This window comes from Lytechinus variegatus, chromosome 4 (assembly GCF_018143015.1).
Source record: "Lytechinus variegatus isolate NC3 chromosome 4, Lvar_3.0, whole genome shotgun sequence".
Classification (NCBI taxonomy): Eukaryota; Metazoa; Echinodermata; class Echinoidea; order Temnopleuroida; family Toxopneustidae; genus Lytechinus; species Lytechinus variegatus.
The window spans coordinates 54131299-54158833 of NC_054743.1; the positions used below are offsets into that span (position 1 = coordinate 54131299).

Sequence of the window (27535 nt, forward strand, 5' to 3'; positions counted from 1 at the left end):
TTTAAAATCTTGGTCGACGGTCTCAGATTAAAAGGAAAATATATATAATTTTTAATTATTTTCAAAGTTCCATTTGTTTATTTATTAGTTTTTTTCAATATTATCGCTTAAATTGTTTATTCATTGGTCAATTTTTGATTTGCTTATTCACTATTAATTGATGAAAGGGGGATGTGCCCCACCCCCTCAAAAAAAAATGTGGTAATGGTTGTTGTGTTTTTATTTTCGGTCTTGGACTTTTTGCCTTGCATTGCTTTCTTCGTTTATATAATTTCTTACATAATAAAAAGGGGGTCTAAATTTCGTACTTATACATCAAACAACTACATCACTGACTACAGTACATATAAAAACAAGTTTGCACTTAGAAATAGTTGTCTGAAATGATATATAATACCCTGAATCTTCTTCCACATTTAATGATCGGTACAAATCTCTTTAAGCAAATGACGATATAACTGTCAAAAAGTTTTTCCGCCTGAGTGAGCACTACTTACTTTTGAAAAGTTCGTAAAATGGTTTGCGCAGAACTTTGAAATGATTATATAAACACGAGTATACGATAATCATGAAGAACACATGGTCGTTAGCTAGGTAGATTGTTTGAAGATATATCTTTAGTGTTAACGTTTTTCCTTACCCAAAACACTTCATAGAGCGCAATTGCGCCCCAAGCCCAAAATACCAAGGCCATCACGATGATCTGATTTATACAGAGCTGTGATGCACATGGAATGACTTGCGCTTGATTTATACCTTAACTATTGTCAAGCTTTTGGAAAGTGTAAAAGAAATTTTAACCCCCCCCCTTTTTTTTAGAAAAAAAGCTTGGGAAAAAAATGTTTGGCTGTCAGAGATAAACTTTTGAGTTATGTCTTTAGATCCGACTGACACTAAAAGGTAAAGGTTGTGCTTACTTAGGATTAAAATTGGGTGGCTAAAGCCGTTACATAATGATTAAATGTTTATGTTTTGTCTCAATTGGCTAACAATTCCAAATACAGAGGAGTTTGATTTCGCCTTATTTCCTTGACAGCACGCATTTCTGCGCAAACCGGTTCCTGCGAGTTTTTTTTTAAATGGACAGTGCTTACTGAGGTGTAATATTCTGTCAAAATGTTTACTTACATTTGATAGAAAAAACCCAAACTAAAAAAGTATGTGCAAAAAAATATCCCTAAGTTGTATAGTTTTATATTGCCAGGACTTTTTCAAAGTGTAAACGTTTCATTGATACGCACTGTAGAGGGCGTCAAATACCCGAAATTATCTCTAATTTCTGTCCAGGCTTACAAACCGACTTATGCAACAATTATTGGAAGAATCAATCAATTTAATTTCGATGCAAGAGCTTAATGGAACAGAAATATAAAAGAATGAAGCAATTATTCCCAACACTTTTCACATTGTAAAAAAAGCAATTTGCTGGAGTCATGATAGAAAAACCTTAAACAAATTAAACCCAAAACTTTAACATGTTTAATGTTTTTTCGACGACTTTGAATGAAGTCAAAATAATCAAACGCACTAAATTGACGAATGGTCGGTGTGATATACAAATGTTTTAAGTGGTAATTTTAGTTTCGAAAGTTCTGTATTCATATCAACTTTAAACGCACTACTTCGTACACAATCAAATGTTTAACATCCTCTTAGATATCATTGAGGAAAAATGGGTTTCTGGCATATCTATATATTTGATTTCTTCCCACATCTTTAGGGTAAACAATCAAATGGCACACTTTTTTTATGAAAAAACAAACGAATCTTTAAGATGTTGAAATCCAGAATGTATCTGTGAAAAAAAAATAATGTAGAAAATAAAAAATCAGTAATAAAACTTCGCCCATGCAGCACATTTTTCGATAAAAAATGTCACATTTCGTCCCTGGATCATTCCGCCCCTGAATACCATTTGGTAGATATCTTCAGGTAATGGTTACTTAAATTATTTGTTGAAACGACCCCAAAATGTAGAAACCGTTGCTTCCTTTTCCTTTGTTGAAAATTGTGAAGATATGGGCCAATTTAATATCATTTTAACAAAGTAACAAGGAAAATTCAAATATTGGCATACCTTTCCCTTTAGTCAGTAATGTGCATAATGCTTAAATACTACATTAAAATAGTAAACTATGAACATGGAAGTGCCATTCGAATTGTTTCATCAAATCTATTCGGAGTCTGTCTCCTTTTTGGTTTAAAAAGCAATTTGAATATGTTTGTACATTCAAATGACATCGAATTTAAAATGAATATGATACATAAACAAACTGACCGATTAGGGTAACCTGATTAATCTGATCCTTCATTATCGTCGTACTTCGCGCTGACTGCGATATATAAAGCAAACTCAGACAAAGAGCACAATTTGATTATATAACAGTCTGAGGCATGTGATGCATTCAATGAACATAAACATGACAGATATGCTCATGTCAAATCCTCACTGATCATTTTTTGTTGTTTGAAATTACATTTATGAAAATACTGTCGATCGCGAAAGGACAATACTTTTTTTAACAGCACTTCAGTAATCGTGAGATGAATACTATTGCAACCGATTTTGTTACAAGGGAGACATATGCAACATCCACATGCTTTTGTTTTTAATCCTTTCCACTACTTTTTTCATCTTTCTGGCCCAATCCTCTCTCTGTATTTTCTATATCTTATTTTAATTAGCCTTTCCCTTTACTCACCTTTTCTCTGTCTGTCTCCCTTTGCCTTCTCTCTCCTTTCTCTTCTCTTCTTCTCTTATACTTTCCATTTATGTAGAATGTGCCTCTTTGTATTCGTTATAATGAGCATACTTAACATTTATAATGTCGAATACAAAGATGATTTTTTTCCAACGATTTATTTCCTTGTATTTCAATAAGAAGTACTGGTAATTGTATTCAATTTATGTCATTTCATGTTTGTATTATTCTGTTATTGTAAATTGGTTTCATGTTTGTTTATTGAGCCTTTGGCTGTGAGGCATGTTTTAATAAACCATTTTTTAATTGAATTAAATCCACATTTTTCAATATTGTATCAATTGGATATTTTGTTATGTCCAAGGAAAGCTGGGAACTGAAATCATCAGCACAATTATTGCATACTGCATTCCTTGCAGTGTGCTTGGCCGTTTTCACAAAATAAAACTTAAATATGAAATTCAGTCATATTTTCTCTTATTAATAAAATATAAAATGCAGATTAACAGCATTTGATTACATAAGCAAATATAGCATGAATAAAACAATAATTTTCCTTTCATTTAAAGTTGGTAGAGGCTTTAGAGCAAATTACTGTGATTTTCATAACATTATGTGAACGAAGATTCGCTGATCCACGTTGGTTCTTAAATCGAATGTAGAATAGAATTCAATGGTTTAGTCAGACCCTTGCTTGATGATGTATTTTTGTTGCTTTATCACGTTACTATCATTGGCGGCGGAAGCCAATAAATTTAGGGGGTGTCCATCTGAAATTTTGGGATGGACACATGTAAAAAATAGGACAAGCGCCCCAAAAATTTTTGAGAAGCAAAAAAAAAAAAAAAAAAAAAAAAAAAAGTCATCAACCTAAATTTTAGGGGGGGGGACAACACACGTGTCAAGGGGGTCCACGTGAATTTAGGGGGGGGACGCAGGAAAAAAATTGACAAGCAAAAAAAAAAAAAAAAAAGGGTTATCAAAACAAAATTTAGGGGGGGACCGTCCCCCCACCTAAAATTTAGGGGGGGACACGTCCCCCCCGCTTCCGCCGCCTATGGTTACTATTATTCCAGATTGAGCGTCTTATTATCAATTACATTGATCTCAGTCAATGTCAGTCTGCATCACGTGATCTGGGTCAGTTCATTTGTAAGATGCCCCATCTCAGGGAACTTAATCTTGTTTCTTATCACAACTGTCCGAAATATCATGACGAGTTCTATTCAACATTATCATCCTTGGCATCGTCTGCAAAGGTATATTTTCAGTTTCTTATTTTTTTCTAATAATTGCATTGACGCCCAATGGCGACAATGCATTGTTCTTGTTCCATATTCCTATTCCGTAATTGCATTGACGCCCAATGGCGACAATGCATTGTTCTTGTTCCATATTCCTATTCCGTAATTGCATTGACGCCCAATGGCGACAATGCATTGTTCTTGTTGCATTGACGCCCAATGGCGACAATGCATTGTTCTTGTTCCATATTCCTATTCCGTAATCTTCTTCTTCTTCTTCTTCTTCTTCTTCCACCAAAATCCCATTTGTTTAACACATGGTTTTGTTAGCTCTACCCTGACTCCGTCCTTCATCCAAATTCAACCAAATTTGGTAGACATGTTGTCCAGCATCCCTAGTTGTGCCTCTCGTCTTCCATTTTCCAAAATCACTCATGCATGACCATCCAGGCGCCATTTTGTCAATTTCAAGTCCATTTGCATACCATTCTTCATTCTTTCATATCTCAGTTATCCTGCATGCTAAAGACTTCTAACAAATTGCTATAGATAATCCAAGAGTTGCTCCGTCATCTGCGACGTATAACTTGACCTTCAAAATGCCATCTTCATGCCTTAAATTCAAATCCGAAATAGCCTTCTTTCAAAAACTTCATATTTATTAAAATGTAAAGTCAAAAAATCGTAAAATGGCCATAATTTTCTTGTTTTTATTCATTTCGAGCTCATATATTCAGGAGTTGATTACAGTACCATATCATACATACTACTCAGTTTTCACGCATCACTGATTTTTCGTCATTGAAATAGCGCCCTCTAAAGTTTCAAAAACACTTATCTTTGAATGCTCCTCATTGCGTCATGCACGGCCAAACCCGTACCCTTTCTTGGATTTAGGGTCTTCAAGATATGCCCTTTCATGCCATTTAAAAAAATATATACCTTACAACTGACGAAATATCTGAAAAGTGCTCCCGAAAATCAGCAAAATACCCCAAAAGGCACTTTAATGCCAGCACAACTTCAACTTGCTCTTATTTCCTTATTATTGAAGCTTATTCTTTCTAACTTGGCAGATCTGAGTATTGATATATACTCCAACAGTTCGTTAATGTTTTGTAACAGAAACTAACAAATTGCTGACGTCAGCTTAAAATTATTGTGCAAAACCTTCATTTTTAATGTCTTTCTTTATATGGCATTTACTTCCGGTCTATTGCCTGCACACAAATAAAAGTGGTATCAATGTCACCGCATTGGAATACTCTTTCCAGTGATACCAAATACGACATAGGTTACAACAGAAAATTTCAAGATAAGTCAATCTGAACACATGGTATACTGCTCACTATGCACACATTATCAACAACAGAATTGTACACAGTGTCTATTGCATTGATAAACTCAGTTCATGCATGCACATCGTTCTGATATGTACTTAACACTGGGTTACGTTAATGAATTGTCAGTGAATTTGTATGCTTATATTACTCTCTCTACGTCTTTATCTCTCTCTCTCTCTCTTTGTTCAGCGGCCACATGGTCTAAAAAATGGACGAAATCTGTTTGACTCGAGAATGTAACTTCCTATGGAAGGCAAAATCTGCCAAAATCCAATTTGATTAACATGTAATTTTTGTTAGTCTTCGCCTGCCTCCGTTTCTCATCCAAATTCATTTTGATTTGATAGACATATTGTCCATAATTAGTGACCATAACCTTTAGAAATAGCGCCCTCTCGTGCAAAGTCTTGAAATAGTTAAATTGCCATAACTTCCTTGTTTGAATTTATTTTGGTCTCATGTTTTCAGGGTTTGCCAATTGTATCATTTCACATACTCCAACTGTGTTTTATGCATCAGTGACCATTCTTTAAAAAAATAGCGCCCTCTAATATTTTGAGAATGTATATCATCTAGAGTTTTCTCTCTATCTCCTTCTGTTTCTTGCCCTCTATTAAATCAGAGGCGTCAATGCATGCACATCGTTCTGAAACGATTGCAGTTCTAGTTCCATATTCCTATTCCGTAATCTTCTTCTTCTTCCACCAAAATCCCATTTGTTTAACACATGGTTTTGTTAGCTCTACCCTGACTCCGTCCCTGATCCAAATTCATCCAAATTTGGTAGACATGTTGTCCAGCATCCCTAGTTGTGCCTCTCGTCTTCCATTTTCCAAAATCACTCATGCATGACCATCCAGGCGCCATTTTGTCAATTTCAAGTCCATTTGCATACCATTCTTCATTCTTTCATATCTCAGTTATCCTGCATGCTACAAACTTCTAACAAATTGCTATAGATAGTCCAAGAGTTGCTTCATCATCTGCGACGCATAACTTGACCTTCAAAATGCCATCTTCATGCCTTAAATTCAAATCCGAAATAGCCTTCCTTCAAAAACTTCATATTTATTGAAATGTAATGTCTAAAAGTCGTAAAATGGCCGTAACTTTTGTGTTTTTATTCATTTTGCGCTCATTCTTTTAGAAATTGATCACGGTATCATAACATACATGCTACTAAGTTTTCACGCATCATTGATCTTCCGTCATTGAAATAGCGCCCTCTAAAGTTTCAAAAACGCTTACCTTTGAATGCCCCTCATTGCGTCATGCATGGCCAAACCCGTACCCTTTCTTGGATTTAGGGTCTTCAAGATATGCCCTTTCATGCCATTTAAAAAAATATATACCTTACAACTGACGAAATATCTCAAAAATGCTCCCGAAAATCAGCAAAATACCCCAAAATGCACTTTACTGCCAGCACAACTTCAACTTGCTCTTATTTCCTTATTATTGAAGCTTATTCTTTTTAACTTGGCAGATATGAGTATTGACATATACTTAAACAGTTCGTTAATGTTTTGTAACAGAAACTAACAAATTGCTGACGGTAGCTTAAAATTATTGTGCAAAACCTTCATTTTTAATGTCTTTCTTTATATGGCATTTACTTCCGCTCTATTGCCTCCACACAAATAAAAGTGGTATCAATGTCACCGCATCGGAATACTCTTTCCAGTGATACCAAATACGACATAGGTTACAACAGAAAATTTCAAGATAAGTCAATCTGAACACATGGTATACTGCTCACAATGCACACATTTTCAACAACCACGTATGGGCCGCCAGCGCGTTTCCGTTTTACACCCTGGCGAAGGCATTTTCCGGAAAAGTAGCCAAAAAGCGACTAGTGAAGAGTCTACACACGTCGCTGGTTGCATGCAGCGTGCGACACAGGCGAGTCCACCACCGCATGCAATTTGCACAGTTACTGATCAGAGCACAGAGTTCCTCGGTACTTCATGTACAGAGAGAGCGGCAGTCAGGAGTGAAATCCAAACATGCTTTTGCAGTCGCGTTGTTTATGAGTTTTTTTTTCTAAAAATAAATTATTAACTAAATGAATAGAATGACAGCCAAAATCAAAATAAACAGATACTTATAATGGAAAGACAAATTGAAGTTTGATGGATTGATACACTTAGAAGCTGCCGAAAGATAGATAGATAGATAGATAGAAATAGAGAGAGAGGGAGAGAGAGAGGTGGATAGATAGATAGAAAGAGAGAGAAAGAGGGAGAGATGGATGGATAGATAGCTAAATAGAGAGGGGGAGAGACCGAGAGGTCGATATATAGAGGGAGAGGGGGAGAGAGAAAAAGAGAGAGAGATTATAGATAGAAATATGGACGGACAAAGAGAGGGAGAGAAAAAAGACAGACAGATGCTAGAGAAGGAGAGAGATAGAGAATTTGAGAGACAGATAGATAGATAGAAAGATAAAGAATGAGAGAGACAGAGAAGATAGACAAATTAACAGATAGATAGATACATAGATAGATATATAGATAGAGAGAAATAGAGAAAGACAGACAGTTGGATAGATAGAGGATTTGAGAGATAGATAGATGAGAGATAGATAGATGTTAGATAGATAAAGAGGGAGAGAGACAAAGAATATTAACAAATTAACAGATACTCTAGTTTAAAAAATAGATAGATAGATAGAGAGAGAGAGAGATAGATATTAAATAGATAAAGAATGAGAGAGACAGAGAAGATTATTAACAAATTAACAGATAGATATAGTTAAAAAATAGATAGATAGATAAATAGATAGAGAGAAATAGAGAAAGACAGACAGATGGATAGATAGATAGATAGGGAGAGGTAGAGAGAATTTGAGAGATAGATAGATGTTAAATAGATAAAGAATGAGACGGAAGATTATCAACAAATCAACAGATAGATAGATACTGTAGTTAGAAAAATAGATAGAAGATAGATAGATGGATGGGGGAGAGAACTTGAGAGATGGAGATATGTTATAGATATATGGACGGAAAAAGAGAAATAGAGAAAAAGACAGACAGGTGGATAGATAGAGGGAGGGAGAGAGATAGAGAATTTGAGAGATGAATAGATGTTAGATGTTAGATAGATAAAGAATGAGAGAAACAGAGAAGATAGACAAATTAATCGATACTGTAGTTTCATAGATAGATAGATAAATAGATAGCAGAAAAACAGACAGATGGATAGAGAGAGAGCTGGAGAATTTGAGAGATAGATAGATGTCAGATAGATCAAGAATGAGAGAGAAGAGCGACTAATTAACAGATAGATACTGTAGTTACTTAGGTAGGTAGAGACAGGGTAGAGAGAGAGAAATAGAGAAAGACAGACTGATGGATGGATAGATAGAGAATTTGAGATATATGTTAGATAAAGAATGAGAGAGACAGAGAGGATTATTAGATAGAGATAAAATTTGAGAGATAGATATATAGACAGATAGAGAGAAAGACAGACATCAGCAAATCGGCAAGGCAAATGATCAAGGCAAACATTCGTATTGAACCTGGAAAGTAAAAGCTCAGTTTCATTTGCAAGTACGGTATGTTCTGCGGATAACTTCGGTGCGGACTTTGGATCGCGCGCCCAGCTGATAATGTAAACAAACGTAGACGTAGACTCTTCACTAGTCGCTTTTTGGCTACTTTTCCGGAAAATGCCTTCGCCAGGGTGTAAAACGGAAACGCGCGGGCCGCCAATATGGTCTAAAAAATTTTACTCGAGAATGTAACTTCCTATGGACAGCAAAATGTGCTAATATCCAATTTGATTAACATGTAATATTTGTTAGTCCTCCCCTGCCACCGTTCCTCATCAAAATTCATTCTAATTTGGTAGACATGTTATCCATAATTAGTGACCATAACTTTAGAAATAGCGCCCTCTATTGCAAAGTCTTAAAATAGTTGAATTGCCATAACTTCCTTTGAATTTATTTTTGTCTCATATTTTCAGGGTTTGCCAATTGTATCATTTCACATAATCTAACTGTGTTTTACGCATCAGTGACCATTCCTTTAAGAAATAGCGCCCTCTAATATTTTGAGAATGTATATCATCTACAGTTTTCTTTCTATCTCTTTCTGTTTCTTGCCCTCTATTAAATCAGAGGCGTCAATGCATGCACATCGTTCTGAAACGATTGCAGTTCTAGTCTTCTTCTTCTTCTTCCACCAAAATCCCATTTGTTTAATACATGATTTTGTTAGCTCTACCCTGACTCCGTCCCTCATCCAAATTCATCCAAATTTGGTACACATGTTGTCCAGCATCCCTAGTTGTGCCTCTCGTCTTCCATTTTCCAAAATCACTCATGCATGACCATCCAGGCGCCATTTTGTCAATTTCAAGTCCATTTGCATACCATTCTTCATTCTTTCATATCTCAATTATCCTGCATGCTACAGACTTCTAACAAATTGCTATAGATAGTCCAAGACTTTCTCTATCATCTGCGACGCATAACCTGACCTTCAAAATGCCATCTTCATGTCCTAAATTCAAATCCGAAATAGCCTTCCTTCAAAAACGTCATATTTATTGAAATGTAAAGTCAAAAATTCGTAAAATGGCCATAACTTTATTGTTCTAATTCATTTTGAACTCATTATTTCAGGAATTGATTACGGTATCATAACATACAAGCTACTGAGTTTTCACGCATCATTGACCTTCCGTCATCGAAATAGCGCCCTCTAAAGTTTCAAAAACGCTTACCTTTGAATGCTCCTCATTACGTCATGCGTGACCAAACCCGTACCCTTTTTTGAATTTAGGGTCTTCAAGATATGATCTTCATGCCATTTAAAAAAATATATACCTTACAACTGACGAAATATCTGAAAAATGCTCCCGAAAATCAGCAAAATACCCCAAAATGCACTGTAATGCCAGCATAAATTCAACTTGCTCTTATTTCCTTATTATTGAAGCTTATTCTTTCTAACTTGGCTGATATGAGTATTGATATATACTTCAACCGTTCGTCAACCTTTTATAACAAAAACTAACAAAAATCTGACGTCAGCTTCAAATTATTGTGCAAAACCTTCATTTTTAATGTATTTCTTTATATGGCATTTACTTCCGGTCTATTGCCTGTGCACAAATAAAAGTGGTATCAATGTCACCGCATTGGAATACTCTTTCCAGTGATATCAAATACGACATAGGTTACAACAGAAAATTTCAAGATAAGTCAATCTGAACACATGGTATACTGCTCACTATGTACACATTACCAACAACATAATTGTACACGGTGTCTATTGCATCGGTTTCGCGCAAAAACGAACTGAACGTCCTATGGCACTTGTGCAAAACCTTAATTTTTAATGTCTTTCTTTATATGGCATTTACTTCCGGTCTATTGCCTGCGCACAAATTAAAGTGGTATCAATGTCACCACATTGGAATACTCTTTCCAGTGATACCAAATACGACATAGGTTACAACAGAAAATTTCAAGATAAGTCGATCTGAACACATGGTATACTGCTCACTATGTACACATTACCAACAACAGAATTGTACACAGTGTCTATTGCATCGGTTTCGCGCAAAAACGAACTGAACGTCCTATGGCACGCCATTTGTCCAATAAGGCGATAAACTCAGTTTATGCATGCACATCGTTCTGATATGTACTTAACACTGGGTTACGTTGATGAATTGTCAGCGAATTTGTATGCTTATTTCTATTACTCTCTCTGCGTCTTTCTCTCTCTCTCTTTCTTCAGCGGCCACATGGTCTAAAAATGGACGAAATTTGTTTTACTCGAGAATGTAATTTCCTATGAAAAGCAAAATCTGCCAAAATCCAATTTGATTAACATGTAATTTTTGTTAGTCCTCTCCTGCCTCCGTTTCTCATCCAAATTCATTCTGATTTGGTAGACATACTGTCCATAATTAGGGACCATAACCTTTAGAAATAGCGCCTTCTATTGCAAAGTCTTGAAATAGTTAAATTGCCATAACTTCCTTGTTTGAATTTATTTTGGTCTCATGTTTTCAGGGTTTGCCAATTGTATCATTTCACATACTCCAACTGTGTTTTAAGCATCAGTGATCATTCTTTAAGAAATAGCGCCCTCTAATATTTTGAGAATGTATATCATCTAGAGTTTTCTCTTGATCTCCTCCTGTTTCTTGCCCTCTATTAAATCAGAGGCGTCAATGCATGCACATCGTTCTGAAACGATTGCAGTTCTAGTCTTCTTCTTCTTCTTCTTCCACCAAAATCCCATTTGTTTAACACATGGTTTTGTTAGCTCTACCCTGACTCCGTCCCTGATCCAAATTCATCCAAATTTGGTAGACATGTTGTCCAGCATCCGTAGTTGTGCCTCTCGTCTTCCATTTTCCAAAATCACTCATGCATGACCATCCAGGCGCCATTTTGTCCATTTCAAGTCCATTTGCATACCATTCTTCATTCTTTCATATCTCAGTTATCCTGCATGCTACAGACTTCTAACAAATTGCTATAGATAGTCCAAGAGTTGCTCCATCATCTGCGACGTATAACTTGACCTTCAAAATGCCATCTTCATGCCTTAAATTCAAATCCGAAATAGCCTTCCTTCAAAAACTTCATATTTATTGAAATGTAATGTCTAAAAGTCGTAAAATGGCCGTAACTTTTCTGTTTTTTGCATTGACGCCCAATGGCGACAATGCATTGTTCTTGTTCCATATTCCTATTCCGTAATTGCATTGACGCCCAATGGCGACAATGCATTGTTCTTGTTCCATATTCCTATTCCGTAATCTTCTTCTTCTTCTTCTTCTTCCACCAAAATCCCATTTGTTTAACACATGGTTTTGTTAGCTCTACCCTGACTCCGTCCCTGATCCAAATTCATCCAAATTTGGTAGACATGTTGTCCAGCATCCCTAGTTGTGCCTCTCGTCTTCCATTTTCCAAAATCACTCATGCATGACCATCCAGGCGCCATTTTGTCAATTTCAAGTCCATTTGCATACCATTCTTCATTCTTTCATATCTCAGTTATCCTGCATGCTACAGACTTCTAACAAATTGCTATAGATAGTCCAAGAGTTGCTCCATCATCTGCAACGTATAAATTGACCTTCAAAATGCCATCTTCATGCCTTAAATTCAAATCCGAAATAGCCTTCCTTCAAAAACTTCATATTTATTGAAATGTAATGTCTAAAAGTCGTAAAATGGCCGTAACTTTTGTGTTTTTATTCATTTTGCGCTCATTCTTTTAGAAATTGATCACGGTATCATAACATACATGCTACTAAGTTTTCACGCATCATTGATCTTCTGTCATTGAAATAGCGCCCTGTAAAGTTTCAAAAACGCTTACCTTTGAATGCCCCTCATTGCGTCATGCATGGCCAAACCCGTACCCTTTCTTGGATTTAGGGTCTTCAAGATATGCCCTTTCATGCCATTTAAAAAAATATATACCTTACAACTGACGAAATATCTCAAAAATGCTCCCGAAAATCAGCAAAATACCCAAAAATGCACTTTACTGCCAGCACAACTTCAACTTGCTCTTATTTCCTTATTATTGAAGCTTATTCTTTTTAACTTGGCAGATATGAGTATTGATATATACTTAAACAGTTCTTTAATGTTTTATAACAGAAACTAACAAATTGCTGACGGTAGCTTAAAATCATTGTGCAAAACCTTCATTTTTAATGTCTTTCTTTATATGGCATTTACTTCCGGTCTATTGCCTCCACACAAATAAAAGTGGTATCAATGTCACCGCATCGGAATACTCTTTCTAGTGATACCAAATACGACATAGGTTACAACAGAAAATTTCAAGATAAGTCAATCTGAACACATGGTATCCTGCTCACAATGCGCACATTTTCAACAACCACGTATGGGCCGCCAATATGGTCTAAAAAATTTTACTCGAGAATGTAACTTCCTATGGACAGCAAAAAGTGCTAATATCCAATTTGATTAACATGTAATATTTGTTAGTCCTCCCTGCCACCGTTCCTCATCAAAATTCATTCTAATTTGGTAGACATGTTATCCATAATTAGTGACCATAACTTTAGAAATAGCGCCCTCTATTGCAAAGTCTTAAAATAGTTGAATTGCCATAACTTCCTTTGAATTTATTTTTGTCTCATATTTTCAGGGTTTGCCAATTGTATCATTTCACATAATCTAACTGTGTTTTACGCATCAGTGACCATTCCTTTAAGAAATAGCGCCCTCTAATATTTTGAGAATGTATATCATCTACAGTTTTCTTTCTATCTCTTTCTGTTTCTTGCCCTCTATTAAATCAGAGGCGTCAATGCATGCACATCGTTCTGAAACGATTGCAGTTCTAGTCTTCTTCTTCTTCTTCTTCCACCAAAATCCCATTTGTTTAATACATGATTTTGTTAGCTCTACCCTGACTCCGTCCCTCATCCAAATTCATCCAAATTTGGTACACATGTTGTCCAGCATCCCTAGTTGTGCCTCTCGTCTTCCATTTTCCAAAATCACTCATGCATGACCATCCAGGCGCCATTTTGTCAATTTCAAGTCCATTTGCATACCATTCTTCATTCTTTCATATCTCAATTATCCTGCATGCTACAGACTTCTAACAAATTGCTATAGATAGTCCAAGACTTTCTCTATCATCTGCGACGCATAACCTGACCTTCAAAATGCCATCTTCATGTCCTAAATTCAAATCCGAAATAGCCTTCCTTCAAAAACGTCATATTTATTGAAATGTAAAGTCAAAAATTCGTAAAATGGCCATAACTTTATTGTTCTAATTCATTTTGAACTCATTATTTCAGGAATTGATTACGGTATCATAACATACAAGCTACTGAGTTTTCACGCATCATTGACCTTCCGTCATCGAAATAGCGCCCTCTAAAGTTTCAAAAACGCTTACCTTTGAATGCTCCTCATTACGTCATGCGTGACCAAACCCGTACCCTTTTTTGAATTTAGGGTCTTCAAGATATGATCTTCATGCCATTTAAAAAAATATATACCTTACAACTGACGAAATATCTGAAAAATGCTCCCGAAAATCAGCAAAATACCCCAAAATGCACTGTAATGCCAGCATAAATTCAACTTGCTCTTATTTCCTTATTATTGAAGCTTATTCTTTCTAACTTGGCTGATATGAGTATTGATATATACTTCAACCGTTCGTCAACCTTTTATAACAAAAACTAACAAAAATCTGACGTCAGCTTCAAATTATTGTGCAAAACCTTCATTTTTAATGTATTTCTTTATATGGCATTTACTTCCGGTCTATTGCCTGTGCACAAATAAAAGTGGTATCAATGTCACCGCATTGGAATACTCTTTCCAGTGATACCAAATACGACATAGGTTACAACAGAAAATTTCAAGATAAGTCAATCTGAACACATGGTATACTGCTCACTATGTACACATTACCAACAACATAATTGTACACGGTGTCTATTGCATCGGTTTCGCGCAAAAACGAACTGAACGTCCTATGGCACTTGTGCAAAACCTTAATTTTTAATGTCTTTCTTTATATGGCATTTACTTCCGGTCTATTGCCTGCGCACAAATTAAAGTGGTATCAATGTCACCACATTGGAATACTCTTTCCAGTGATACCAAATACGACATAGGTTACAACAGAAAATTTCAAGATAAGTCGATCTGAACACATGGTATACTGCTCACTATGTACACATTACCAACAACAGAATTGTACACAGTGTCTATTGCATCGGTTTCGCGCAAAAACGAACTGAACGTCCTATGGCACGCCATTTGTCCAATAAGGCGATAAACTCAGTTTATGCATGCACATCGTTCTGATATGTACTTAACACTGGGTTACGTTGATGAATTGTCAGCGAATTTGTATGCTTATTTCTATTACTCTCTCTGCGTCTTTCTCTCTCTCTCTTTCTTCAGCGGCCACATGGTCTAAAAATGGACGAAATTTGTTTTAATCGAGAATGTAATTTCCTATGAAAAGCAAAATCTGCCAAAATCCAATTTGATTAACATGTAATTTTTGTTAGTCCTCTCCTGCCTCCGTTTCTCATCCAAATTCATTCTGATTTGGTAGACATACTGTCCATAATTAGGGACCATAACCTTTAGAAATAGCGCCTTCTATTGCAAAGTCTTGAAATAGTTAAATTGCCATAACTTCCTTGTTTGAATTTATTTTGGTCTCATGTTTTCAGGGTTTGCCAATTGTATCATTTCACATACTCCAACTGTGTTTTAAGCATCAGTGATCATACTTTAAGAAATAGCGCCCTCTAATATTTTGAGAATGTATATCATCTAGAGTTTTCTCTTGATCTCCTCCTGTTTCTTGCCCTCTATTAAATCAGAGGCGTCAATGCATGCACATCGTTCTGAAACGATTGCAGTTCTAGTCTTCTTCTTCTTCTTCTTCCACCAAAATCCCATTTGTTTAACACATGGTTTTGTTAGCTCTACCCTGACTCCGTCCCTGATCCAAATTCATCCAAATTTGGTAGACATGTTGTCCTGCATCCCTAGTTGTGCCTCTCGTCTTCCATTTTCCAAAATCACTCATGCATGACCATCCAGGCGCCATTTTGTCCATTTCAAGTCCATTTGCATACCATTCTTCATTCTTTCATATCTCAGTTATCCTGCATGCTACAGACTTCTAACAAATTGCTATAGATAGTCCAAGAGTTGCTCCATCATCTGCGACGTATAACTTGACCTTCAAAATGCCATCTTCATGCCTTAAATTCAAATCCGAAATAGCCTTCCTTCAAAAACTTCATATTTATTGAAATGTAATGTCTAAAAGTCGTAAAATGGCCGTAACTTTTCTGTTTTTTGCATTGACGCCCAATGGCGACAATGCATTGTTCTTGTTCCATATTCCTATTCCGTAATTGCATTGACGCCCAATGGCGACAATGCATTGTTCTTGTTCCATATTCCTATTCCGTAATCTTCTTCTTCTTCTTCTTCTTCCACCAAAATCCCATTTGTTTAACACATGGTTTTGTTAGCTCTACCCTGACTCCGTCCCTGATCCAAATTCATCCAAATTTGGTAGACATGTTGTCCAGCATCCCTAGTTGTGCCTCTCGTCTTCCATTTTCCAAAATCACTCATGCATGACCATCCAGGCGCCATTTTGTCAATTTCAAGTCCATTTGCATACCATTCTTCATTCTTTCATATCTCAGTTATCCTGCATGCTACAGACTTCTAACAAATTGCTATAGATAGTCCAAGAGTTGCTCCATCATCTGCAACGTATAACTTGACCTTCAAAATGCCATCTTCATGCCTTAAATTCAAATCCGAAATAGCCTTCCTTCAAAAACTTCATATTTATTGAAATGTAATGTCTAAAAGTCGTAAAATGGCCGTAACTTTTGTGTTTTTATTCATTTTGCGCTCATTCTTTTAGAAATTGATCACGGTATCATAACATACATGCTACTAAGTTTTCACGCATCATTGATCTTCTGTCATTGAAATAGCGCCCTGTAAAGTTTCAAAAACGCTTACCTTTGAATGCCCCTCATTGCGTCATGCATGGCCAAACCCGTACCCTTTCTTGGATTTAGGGTCTTCAAGATATGCCCTTTCATGCCATTTAAAAAAATATATACCTTACAACTGACGAAATATCTCAAAAATGCTCCCGAAAATCAGCAAAATACCCAAAAATGCACTTTACTGCCAGCACAACTTCAACTTGCTCTTATTTCCTTATTATTGAAGCTTATTCTTTTTAACTTGGCAGATATGAGTATTGATATATACTTAAACAGTTCTTTAATGTTTTGTAACAGAAACTAACAAATTGCTGACGGTAGCTTAAAATCATTGTGCAAAACCTTCATTTTTAATGTCTTTCTTTATATGGCATTTACTTCCGGTCTATTGCCTCCACACAAATAAAAGTGGTATCAATGTCACCGCATCGGAATACTCTTTCTAGTGATACCAAATACGACATAGGTTACAACAGAAAATTTCAAGATAAGTCAATCTGAACACATGGTATCCTGCTCACAATGCGCACATTTTCAACAACCACGTATGGGCCGCCAATATGGTCTAAAAAATTTTACTCGAGAATGTAACTTCCTATGGACAGCAAAAAGTGCTAATATCCAATTTGATTAACATGTAATATTTGTTAGTCCTCCCTGCCACCGTTCCTCATCAAAATTCATTCTAATTTGGTAGACATGTTATCCATAATTAGTGACCATAACTTTAGAAATAGCGCCCTCTATTGCAAAGTCTTAAAATAGTTGAATTGCCATAACTTCCTTTGAATTTATTTTTGTCTCATATTTTCAGGGTTTGCCAATTGTATCATTTCACATAATCTAACTGTGTTTTACGCATCAGTGACCATTCCTTTAAGAAATAGCGCCCTCTAATATTTTGAGAATGTATATCATCTACAGTTTTCTTTCTATCTCTTTCTGTTTCTTGCCCTCTATTAAATCAGAGGCGTCAATGCATGCACATCGTTCTGAAACGATTGCAGTTCTAGTCTTCTTCTTCTTCTTCTTCCACCAAAATCCCATTTGTTTAATACATGATTTTGTTAGCTCTACCCTGACTCCGTCCCTCATCCAAATTCATCCAAATTTGGTACACATGTTGTCCAGCATCCCTAGTTGTGCCTCTCGTCTTCCATTTTCCAAAATCACTCATGCATGACCATCCAGGCGCCATTTTGTCAATTTCAAGTCCATTTGCATACCATTCTTCATTCTTTCATATCTCAGTTATCCTGCATGCTACAGACTTCTAACAAATTGCTATAGATAGTCCAAGAGTTGCTCCATCATCTGCGACGTATAACTTGACCTTCAAAATGCCATCTTCATGCCTTAAATTCAAATCCGAAATAGCCTTCCTTCAAAAACTTCATATTTATTGAAATGTAATGTCTAAAAGTCGTAAAATGGCCGTAACTTTTGTGTTTTTATTTATTTTGCGCTCATTCTTTTAGAAATTGATCACGGTATCATAACATACATGCTACTAAGTTTTCACGCATCATTGATCTTCTGTCATTGAAATAGCGCCCTGTAAAGTTTCAAAAACGCTTACCTTTGAATGCCCCTCATTGCGTCATGCATGGCCAAACCCGTACCCTTTCTTGGATTTAGGGTCTTCAAGATATGCCCTTTCATGCCATTTAAAAAAATATATACCTTACAACTGACGAAATATCTCAAAAATGCTCCCGAAAATCAGCAAAATACCCAAAAATGCACTTTACTGCCAGCACAACTTCAACTTGCTCTTATTTCCTTATTATTGAAGCTTATTCTTTTTAACTTGGCAGATATGAGTATTGATATATACTTAAACAGTTCTTTAATGTTTTGTAACAGAAACTAACAAATTGCTGACGGTAGCTTAAAATCATTGTGCAAAACCTTCATTTTTAATGTCTTTCTTTATATGGCATTTACTTCCGGTCTATTGCCTCCACACAAATAAAAGTGGTATCAATGTCACCGCATCGGAATACTCTTTCTAGTGATACCAAATACGACATAGGTTACAACAGAAAATTTCAAGATAAGTCAATCTGAACACATGGTATCCTGCTCACAATGCGCACATTTTCAACAACCACGTATGGGCCGCCAATATGGTCTAAAAAATTTTACTCGAGAATGTAACTTCCTATGGACAGCAAAAAGTGCTAATATCCAATTTGATTAACATGTAATATTTGTTAGTCCTCCCTGCCACCGTTCCTCATCAAAATTCATTCTAATTTGGTAGACATGTTATCCATAATTAGTGACCATAACTTTAGAAATAGCGCCCTCTATTGCAAAGTCTTAAAATAGTTGAATTGCCATAACTTCCTTTGAATTTATTTTTGTCTCATATTTTCAGGGTTTGCCAATTGTATCATTTCACATAATCTAACTGTGTTTTACGCATCAGTGACCATTCCTTTAAGAAATAGCGCCCTCTAATATTTTGAGAATGTATATCATCTACAGTTTTCTTTCTATCTCTTTCTGTTTCTTGCCCTCTATTAAATCAGAGGCGTCAATGCATGCACATCGTTCTGAAACGATTGCAGTTCTAGTCTTCTTCTTCTTCTTCTTCCACCAAAATCCCATTTGTTTAATACATGATTTTGTTAGCTCTACCCTGACTCCGTCCCTCATCCAAATTCATCCAAATTTGGTACACATGTTGTCCAGCATCCCTAGTTGTGCCTCTCGTCTTCCATTTTCCAAAATCACTCATGCATGACCATCCAGGCGCCATTTTGTCAATTTCAAGTCCATTTGCATACCATTCTTCATTCTTTCATATCTCAATTATCCTGCATGCTACAGACTTCTAACAAATTGCTATAGATAGTCCAAGACTTTCTCTATCATCTGCGACGCATAACCTGACCTTCAAAATGCCATCTTCATGTCCTAAATTCAAATCCGAAATAGCCTTCCTTCAAAAACGTCATATTTATTGAAATGTAAAGTCAAAAATTCGTAAAATGGCCATAACTTTATTGTTCTAATTCATTTTGAACTCATTATTTCAGGAATTGATTACGGTATCATAACATACAAGCTACTGAGTTTTCACGCATCATTGACCTTCCGTCATCGAAATAGCGCCCTCTAAAGTTTCAAAAACGCTTACCTTTGAATGCTCCTCATTACGTCATGCGTGACCAAACCCGTACCCTTTTTTGAATTTAGGGTCTTCAAGATATGATCTTCATGCCATTTAAAAAAATATATACCTTACAACTGACGAAATATCTGAAAAATGCTCCCGAAAATCAGCAAAATACCCCAAAATGCACTGTAATGCCAGCATAAATTCAACTTGCTCTTATTTCCTTATTATTGAAGCTTATTCTTTCTAACTTGGCTGATATGAGTATTGATATATACTTCAACCGTTCGTCAACCTTTTATAACAAAAACTAACAAAAATCTGACGTCAGCTTCAAATTATTGTGCAAAACCTTCATTTTTAATGTATTTCTTTATATGGCATTTACTTCCGGTCTATTGCCTGTGCACAAATAAAAGTGGTATCAATGTCACCGCATTGGAATACTCTTTCCAGTGATACCAAATACGACATAGGTTACAACAGAAAATTTCAAGATAAGTCAATCTGAACACATGGTATACTGCTCACTATGTACACATTACCAACAACATAATTGTACACGGTGTCTATTGCATCGGTTTCGCGCAAAAACGAACTGAACGTCCTATGGCACTTGTGCAAAACCTTAATTTTTAATGTCTTTCTTTATATGGCATTTACTTCCGGTCTATTGCCTGCGCACAAATTAAAGTGGTATCAATGTCACCACATTGGAATACTCTTTCCAGTGATACCAAATACGACATAGGTTACAACAGAAAATTTCAAGATAAGTCGATCTGAACACATGGTATACTGCTCACTATGTACACATTACCAACAACAGAATTGTACACAGTGTCTATTGCATCGGTTTCGCGCAAAAACGAACTGAACGTCCTATGGCACGCCATTTGTCCAATAAGGCGATAAACTCAGTTTATGCATGCACATCGTTCTGATATGTACTTAACACTGGGTTACCTTGATGAATTGTCAGCGAATTTGTATGCTTATTTCTATTACTCTCTCTGCGTCTTTCTCTCTCTCTCTTTCTTCAGCGGCCACATGGTCTAAAAATGGACGAAATTTGTTTTACTCGAGAATGTAATTTCCTATGAAAAGCAAAATCTGCCAAAATCCAATTTGATTAACATGTAATTTTTGTTAGTCCTCTCCTGCCTCCGTTTCTCATCCAAATTCATTCTGATTTGGTAGACATACTGTCCATAATTAGGGACCATAACCTTTAGAAATAGCGCCTTCTATTGCAAAGTCTTGAAATAGTTAAATTGCCATAACTTCCTTGTTTGAATTTATTTTGGTCTCATGTTTTCAGGGTTTGCCAATTGTATCATTTCACATACTCCAACTGTGTTTTACGCATCAGTGATCATTCCTTTAAGAAATAGCGCCCTCTAATATTTTGAGAATGTATATCATCTAGAGTTTTCTCTTGATCTCCTCCTGTTTCTTGCCCTCTATTAAATCAGAGGCGTCAATGCATGCACATCGTTCTGAAACGATTGCAGTTCTAGTCTTCTTCTTCTTCTTCTTCTTCCACCAAAATCCCATTTGTTTAACACATGGTTTTGTTAGCTCTACCCTGACTCCGTCCCTGATCCAAATTCATCCAAATTTGGTAGACATGTTGTCCAGCATCCGTAGTTGTGCCTCTCGTCTTCCATTTTCCAAAATCACTCATGCATGACCATCCAGGCGCCATTTTGTCCATTTCAAGTCCATTTGCATACCATTCTTCATTCTTTCATATCTCAGTTATCCTGCATGCTACAGACTTCTAACAAATTGCTATAGATAGTCCAAGAGTTGCTCCATCATCTGCGACGTATAACTTGACCTTCAAAATGCCATCTTCATGCCTTAAATTCAAATCCGAAATAGCCTTCCTTCAAAAACTTCATATTTATTGAAATGTAATGTCTAAAAGTCGTAATATGGCCGTAACTTTTCTGTTTTTTGCATTGACGCCCAATGGCGACAATGCATTGTTCTTTGCATTGACGCCCAATGGCGACAATGCATTGTTCTTGTTCCATATTCCTATTCCGTAATCTTCTTCTTCTTCTTCTTCTTCTTCCACCAAAATCCCATTTGTTTAACACATGGTTTTGTTAGCTCTACCCTGACTCCGTCCCTGATCCAAATTCATCCAAATTTGGTAAACATGTTGTCCAGCATCCCTAGTTGTGCCTCTCGTCTTCCATTTTCCAAAATCACTCATGCATGACCATCCAGGCGCCATTTTGTCAATTTCAAGTCCATTTGCATACCATTCTTCATTCTTTCATATCTCAGTTATCCTGCATGCTACAGACTTCTAACAAATTGCTATAGATGGTCCAAGAGTTGCTCCATCATCTGCGACGTATAACTTGACCTTCAAAATGCCATCTTCATGCCTTAAATTCAAATCCGAAATAGCCTTCCTTCAAAAACTTCATATTTATTGAAATGTAATGTCTAAAAGTCGTAAAATGGCCGTAACTTTTCGGTTTTTATTCATTTTGCGCTCATTCTTTTAGAAATTGATCACGGTATCATAACATACATGCTACTAAGTTTTCACGCATCATTGATCTTCCGTCATTGAAATAGCGCCCTCTAAAGTTTCAAAAACGCTTACCTTTGAATGCCCCTCATTGCGTCATGCATGGCCAAACCCGTACCCTTTCTTGGATTTAGGGTCTTCAAGATATGCCCTTTCATGCCATTTAAAAAAATATATACCTTACAACTGACGAAATATCTCAAAAATGCTCCCGAAAATCAGCAAAATACCCAAAAATGCACTTTACTGCCAGCACAACTTCAACTTGCTCTTATTTCCTTATTATTGAAGCTTATTCTTTTTAACTTGGCAGATATGAGTATTGATATATACTTAAACAGTTCGTTAATGTTTTGTAACAGAAACTAACAAATTACTGACGTCAGCTTAAAATTATTGTGCAAAACCTTCATTTTTAATGTCTTTCTTTATATGGCATTTACTTCCGGTCTATTGCCTCCACACAAATAAAAGTGGTATCAATGTCACCGCATTGGAATACTCTTTCCAGTGATACCAAATACGACATAGGTTACAACAGAAAATTTCAAGATAAGTCAATCTGAACACATGTTATACTGCTCACAATGCACACATTTTCAACAACCACGTATGGGCCGCCAATATGGTCTAAAAAATTTTACTCGAGAATGTAACTTCCTATGGACAGCAAAATGTGCTAATATCCAATTTGATTAACATGTAATATTTGTTAGTCCTCCCCTGCCACCGTTCCTCATCAAAATTCATTCTAATTTGGTAGACATGTTATCCATAATTAGTGACCATAACTTTAGAAATATAGCGCCCTCTATTGCAAAGTCTTAAAATAGTTGAATTGCCATAACTTCCTTTGAATTTATTTTTGTCTCATATTTTCAGGGTTTGCCAATTGTATCATTTCACATACTCCAACTGTGTTTTACGCATCAGTGATCATTCCTTTAAGAAATAGCGCCCTCTAATATTTTGAGAATGTATATCATCTAGAGTTTTCTCTTGATCTCCTCCTGTTTCTTGCCCTCTGTTAAATCAGAGGCGTCAATGCATGCACATCGTTCTGAAACGATTGCAGTTCTAGTGTTCCATATTCCTATTCCGTAATCTTCTTCTTCTTCTTCTTCCACCAAAATCCCATTTGTTTAATACATGATTTTGTTAGCTCTACCCTGACTCCGTCCCTCATCCAAATTCATCCAAATTTGGTACACATGTTGTCCAGCATCCCTAGTTGTGCCTCTCGTCTTCCATTTTCCAAAATCACTCATGCATGACCATCCAGGCGCCATTTTGTCAATTTCAAGTCCATTTGCATACCATTCTTCATTCTTTCATATCTCAATTATCCTGCATGCTACAGACTTCTAACAAATTGCTATAGATAGTCCAAGACTTTCTCTATCATCTGCGACGTATAACCTGACCTTCAAAATGCCATCTTCATGTCCTAAATTCAAATCCGAAATAGCCTTCCTTCAAAAACGTCATATTTATTGAAATGTAAAGTCATAAATTCGTAAAATGGCCATAACTTTCTTGTTTTGATTCATTTTGAACTCATTATTTCAAGAATTGATTACGGTATCATAACATACAGGCTACTGAGTTTTCACGCATCATTGACCTTCCGTCATCGAAATAGCGCCCTCTAAAGTTTCAAAAACGCTTACCTTTGAATGCTCCTCATTGCGTCATGCGTGGCCAAACCCGTACCCTTTTTTGAATTTAGGGTCTTCAAGATATGATCTTTCATGCCATTTAAAAAAAATATATACCTTACAACTGACGAAATATCTGAAAAATGCTCCCGAAAATCAGCAAAATACCCCAAAATGCACTTTAATGCCAGCACAACTTCAACTTGCTCTTATTTCCTTATTATTGAAGCTTATTCTTTCTAACTTGGCTGATATGAGTATTGATATAAACTTCAACCGTTCGTCAACCTTTTGTAACAAAACCTGACAAAAATCTGACGTCAGCTTCAAATTAGTGTGCAAAACCTTCATTTTTAATGTCTTTCTTTATATGGCATTTACTTCCGGTCTATTGCCTGCTCAAAAATAAAAGTGGTATCAATGTCACCGCATTGGAATACTCTTTCCAGTGATACCAAATACGACATAGGTCACAACAGAAAATTTCAAGATAAGTCAATCTGAACACATGGTATACTGCTCTTTATGTACACATTATCAACAACAGAATTGTACACAGTGTCTATTGCATCGGTTTCGCACAAAAAACGAACTACTATGGCACGCCATTTGTCCAGTAAGGCGATAAACTCAGTTTATGCATGCACATCATTCTGGTATGTACTTAACACTGGGTTACGTTGATGAATTGTCAGCGAATTTGTATGCTTATTTCTATTACTCTCTCTGCGTCTTTCTCTCTCTCTCTCTTTCTTCAGTGGCCACATGGTCTAAAAATGGACGAAATTTGTTTGACTCGAGAATGTAATTTCCTATGAAAAGCAAAATCTGCCAAAATCCAATTTAACATGTAATTTTTGTTAGTCCTCTCCTGCCTCCGTTTCTCATCCAAATTCATTCTGATTTGGTAGACATACTGTCCATAATTAGGGACCATAACCTTTAGAAATAGCGCCTTCTATTGCAAAGTCTTGAAATAGTTAAATTGCCATAACTTCCTTGTTTGAATTTATTTTGGTCTCATGTTTTCAGGGTTTGCCAATTGTATCATTTCACATACTCCAACTGTGTTTTACGCATCAGTGATCATTCCTTTAAGAAATAGCGCCCTCTAATATTTTGAGAATGTATATCATCTAGAGTTTTCTCTTGATCTCCTCCTGTTTCTTGCCCTCTATTAAATCAGAGGCGTCAATGCATGCACATCGTTCTGAAACGATTGCAGTTCTAGTCTTCTTCTTCTTCTTCTTCCACCAAAATCCCATTTGTTTAACACATGGTTTTGTTAGCTCTACCCTGGCTCCGTCCTTCATCCAAATTCAACCAAATTTGGTAGACATGTTGTCCAGCATCTGTAGTTGTGCCTCTCGTCTTCCAATTTCCAAAATCACTCATGCATGACCATCCAGGCGCCATTTTGTCAATTTCAAGTCCATTTGCATACCATTCTTCATTCTTTCATATCTCAGTTATCCTGCATGCTAAAGACTTCTAACAAATTGCTATAGATAGTCCAAGAGTTGCTCCGTCATCTGCGACGTATAACTTGACCTTCAAAATGCCATGAAAATGCCTTAAATTCAAATCCAAAATAGCCTTCCTTCAAAAACTTCATATTTATTAAAATGTAAAGTCAAAAAATCGTAAAATTGCCATAATTTTCTTGTTTTTATTCATTTCGAGCTCATATATTCAGGAGTTGATTACAGTATCATATCATACATACTACTCAGTTTTCACGCATCACTGATTTTTCGTCATTGAAATAGCGCCCTCTAAAGTTTCAAAAACACTTACCTTTGAATGCTCCTCATTGCGTCATGCATGGCCATACCCGTACCTTTTCTTGGATTTAGCTTCTTCAAGATATGCCCTTTCATGCCATTTAAAAAAATATATACCTTACAACTGACGAAATATCTGAAAAATGCTCCCCAAAATCAGCAAAATACCCCAAAAGGCACTTTAATGCCAGCACAACTTCAACTTGCTCTTATTTCCTTATTATTGAAGCTTATTCTTTTTAACTTGGCAGATATGAGTATTGATATATACTTCAACAATTCGTTAATGTTTTGTAACAGAAGCTAACAAATTGCTGACGTCAGCTTAAAATTATTGTGCAAAACCTTCATTTTTAATGTCTTTCTTTATATGGCATTTACTTCCGGTCTATTGCCTCCCCACAAATAAAAGTGGTATCAATGTCACCGCATTGGAATACTCTTTCCAGTGATTAGAAATACGACATAGGTTACAACAGAAAATTTCAAGATAAGTCAATCTGAACATATGGTATACTGCTTGCTCACAATGCACACATTTTCAACAACAACGTATGGGGTGCCAAATGGTCTAAAAAATTTTACTCGAGAATGTAACTTCCTATGGACAGCAAAATGTGCTAAAATCCAATTTGATTAACATGTAATTTTTGTTAGTCCTCCCCTGCCACCGTTCCTCATCCAAATTCATTCTAATTTGGTAGACATGTTATCCATAATTAGTGACCATAACTTTAGAAATAGCGCCCTCTATTGCAAAATCGTAAAATAGTTGAATTGCCATAACTTCCTTGTTTGAATTTATTTTTGTCTCATATTTTCAGGGTTTGCCAATTGTATCATTTCACATAACCCAACTGTGTTTTACGCATCAGTGACCATTCCTTTAAGAAATACCGCCCTCTAATATTTTGAGAATGTATATCATCTAGAGTTTTCTCTCTATCTCCTTCTGTTTCTTGCCCTCTATTAAATCAGAGGCGTCAATGCATGCACATCGTTCTGAAACGATTGCAGTTCTAGTTGCAGTATGAAGTGATGCGGATATTCACTTTCTTTAACTCAAATTTGTCTAATGTTATATACCAGAGGAACGATATCATTATCGTTCGAAAATTGTGTATAAGCATAACGCGCTTGGCCCAGTTTGTATTATTTTATTATTCTGTTAAACATTCTTAATTATTATTATAATTCATTATAGTCCATTATTTATTCCAGGGAACCGAGATGAGCAAACATTGCTTCAAAGTGGATTCCCTTTTCTTTAACTTCTTTTATGTTTTACTTAAGATTGTATTGTAGTTTGTGTTTGAATTGAAAGATAAGCAGAATAAATTCAGTCAATCTATCGATCAATCATGATAATCTTAATTTCACCATCTTATAGTGACACAACCCAGCCCGCAACAATAAAGGGCTTTCCTTCCCCAGCCCGAGAAGCATTCAACGTTAGCCTCTTGTCTGCGGTTGTGTGTGTGTGTGTGTTTGTGGAGGGAGGGATGCTTGTTGTTTCCAACCAGGGGCGGAAATCTCTCCCAAAAGGTAGGCATGGTAAGGGGGACAAGGGTCTGGA

The 27535-nt window shown here is 36.1% G+C and overlaps 1 protein-coding gene across 1 annotated transcript in view; it reads left to right on the forward strand.

The window, feature by feature from the left end:
• Positions 1-27535, forward strand: part of LOC121414340 — a 59387-nt gene extending 31852 nt beyond the window's left edge. Inside the window, exons 7-8 of the mRNA XM_041607487.1 lie at positions 3779-3961; positions 27350-27535. Coding sequence (XP_041463421.1) covers positions 3779-3961; positions 27350-27352 — 186 coding nt within the window. The 3' untranslated portion in view covers positions 27353-27535. The remainder of the gene's footprint in view (positions 1-3778; positions 3962-27349) is intronic.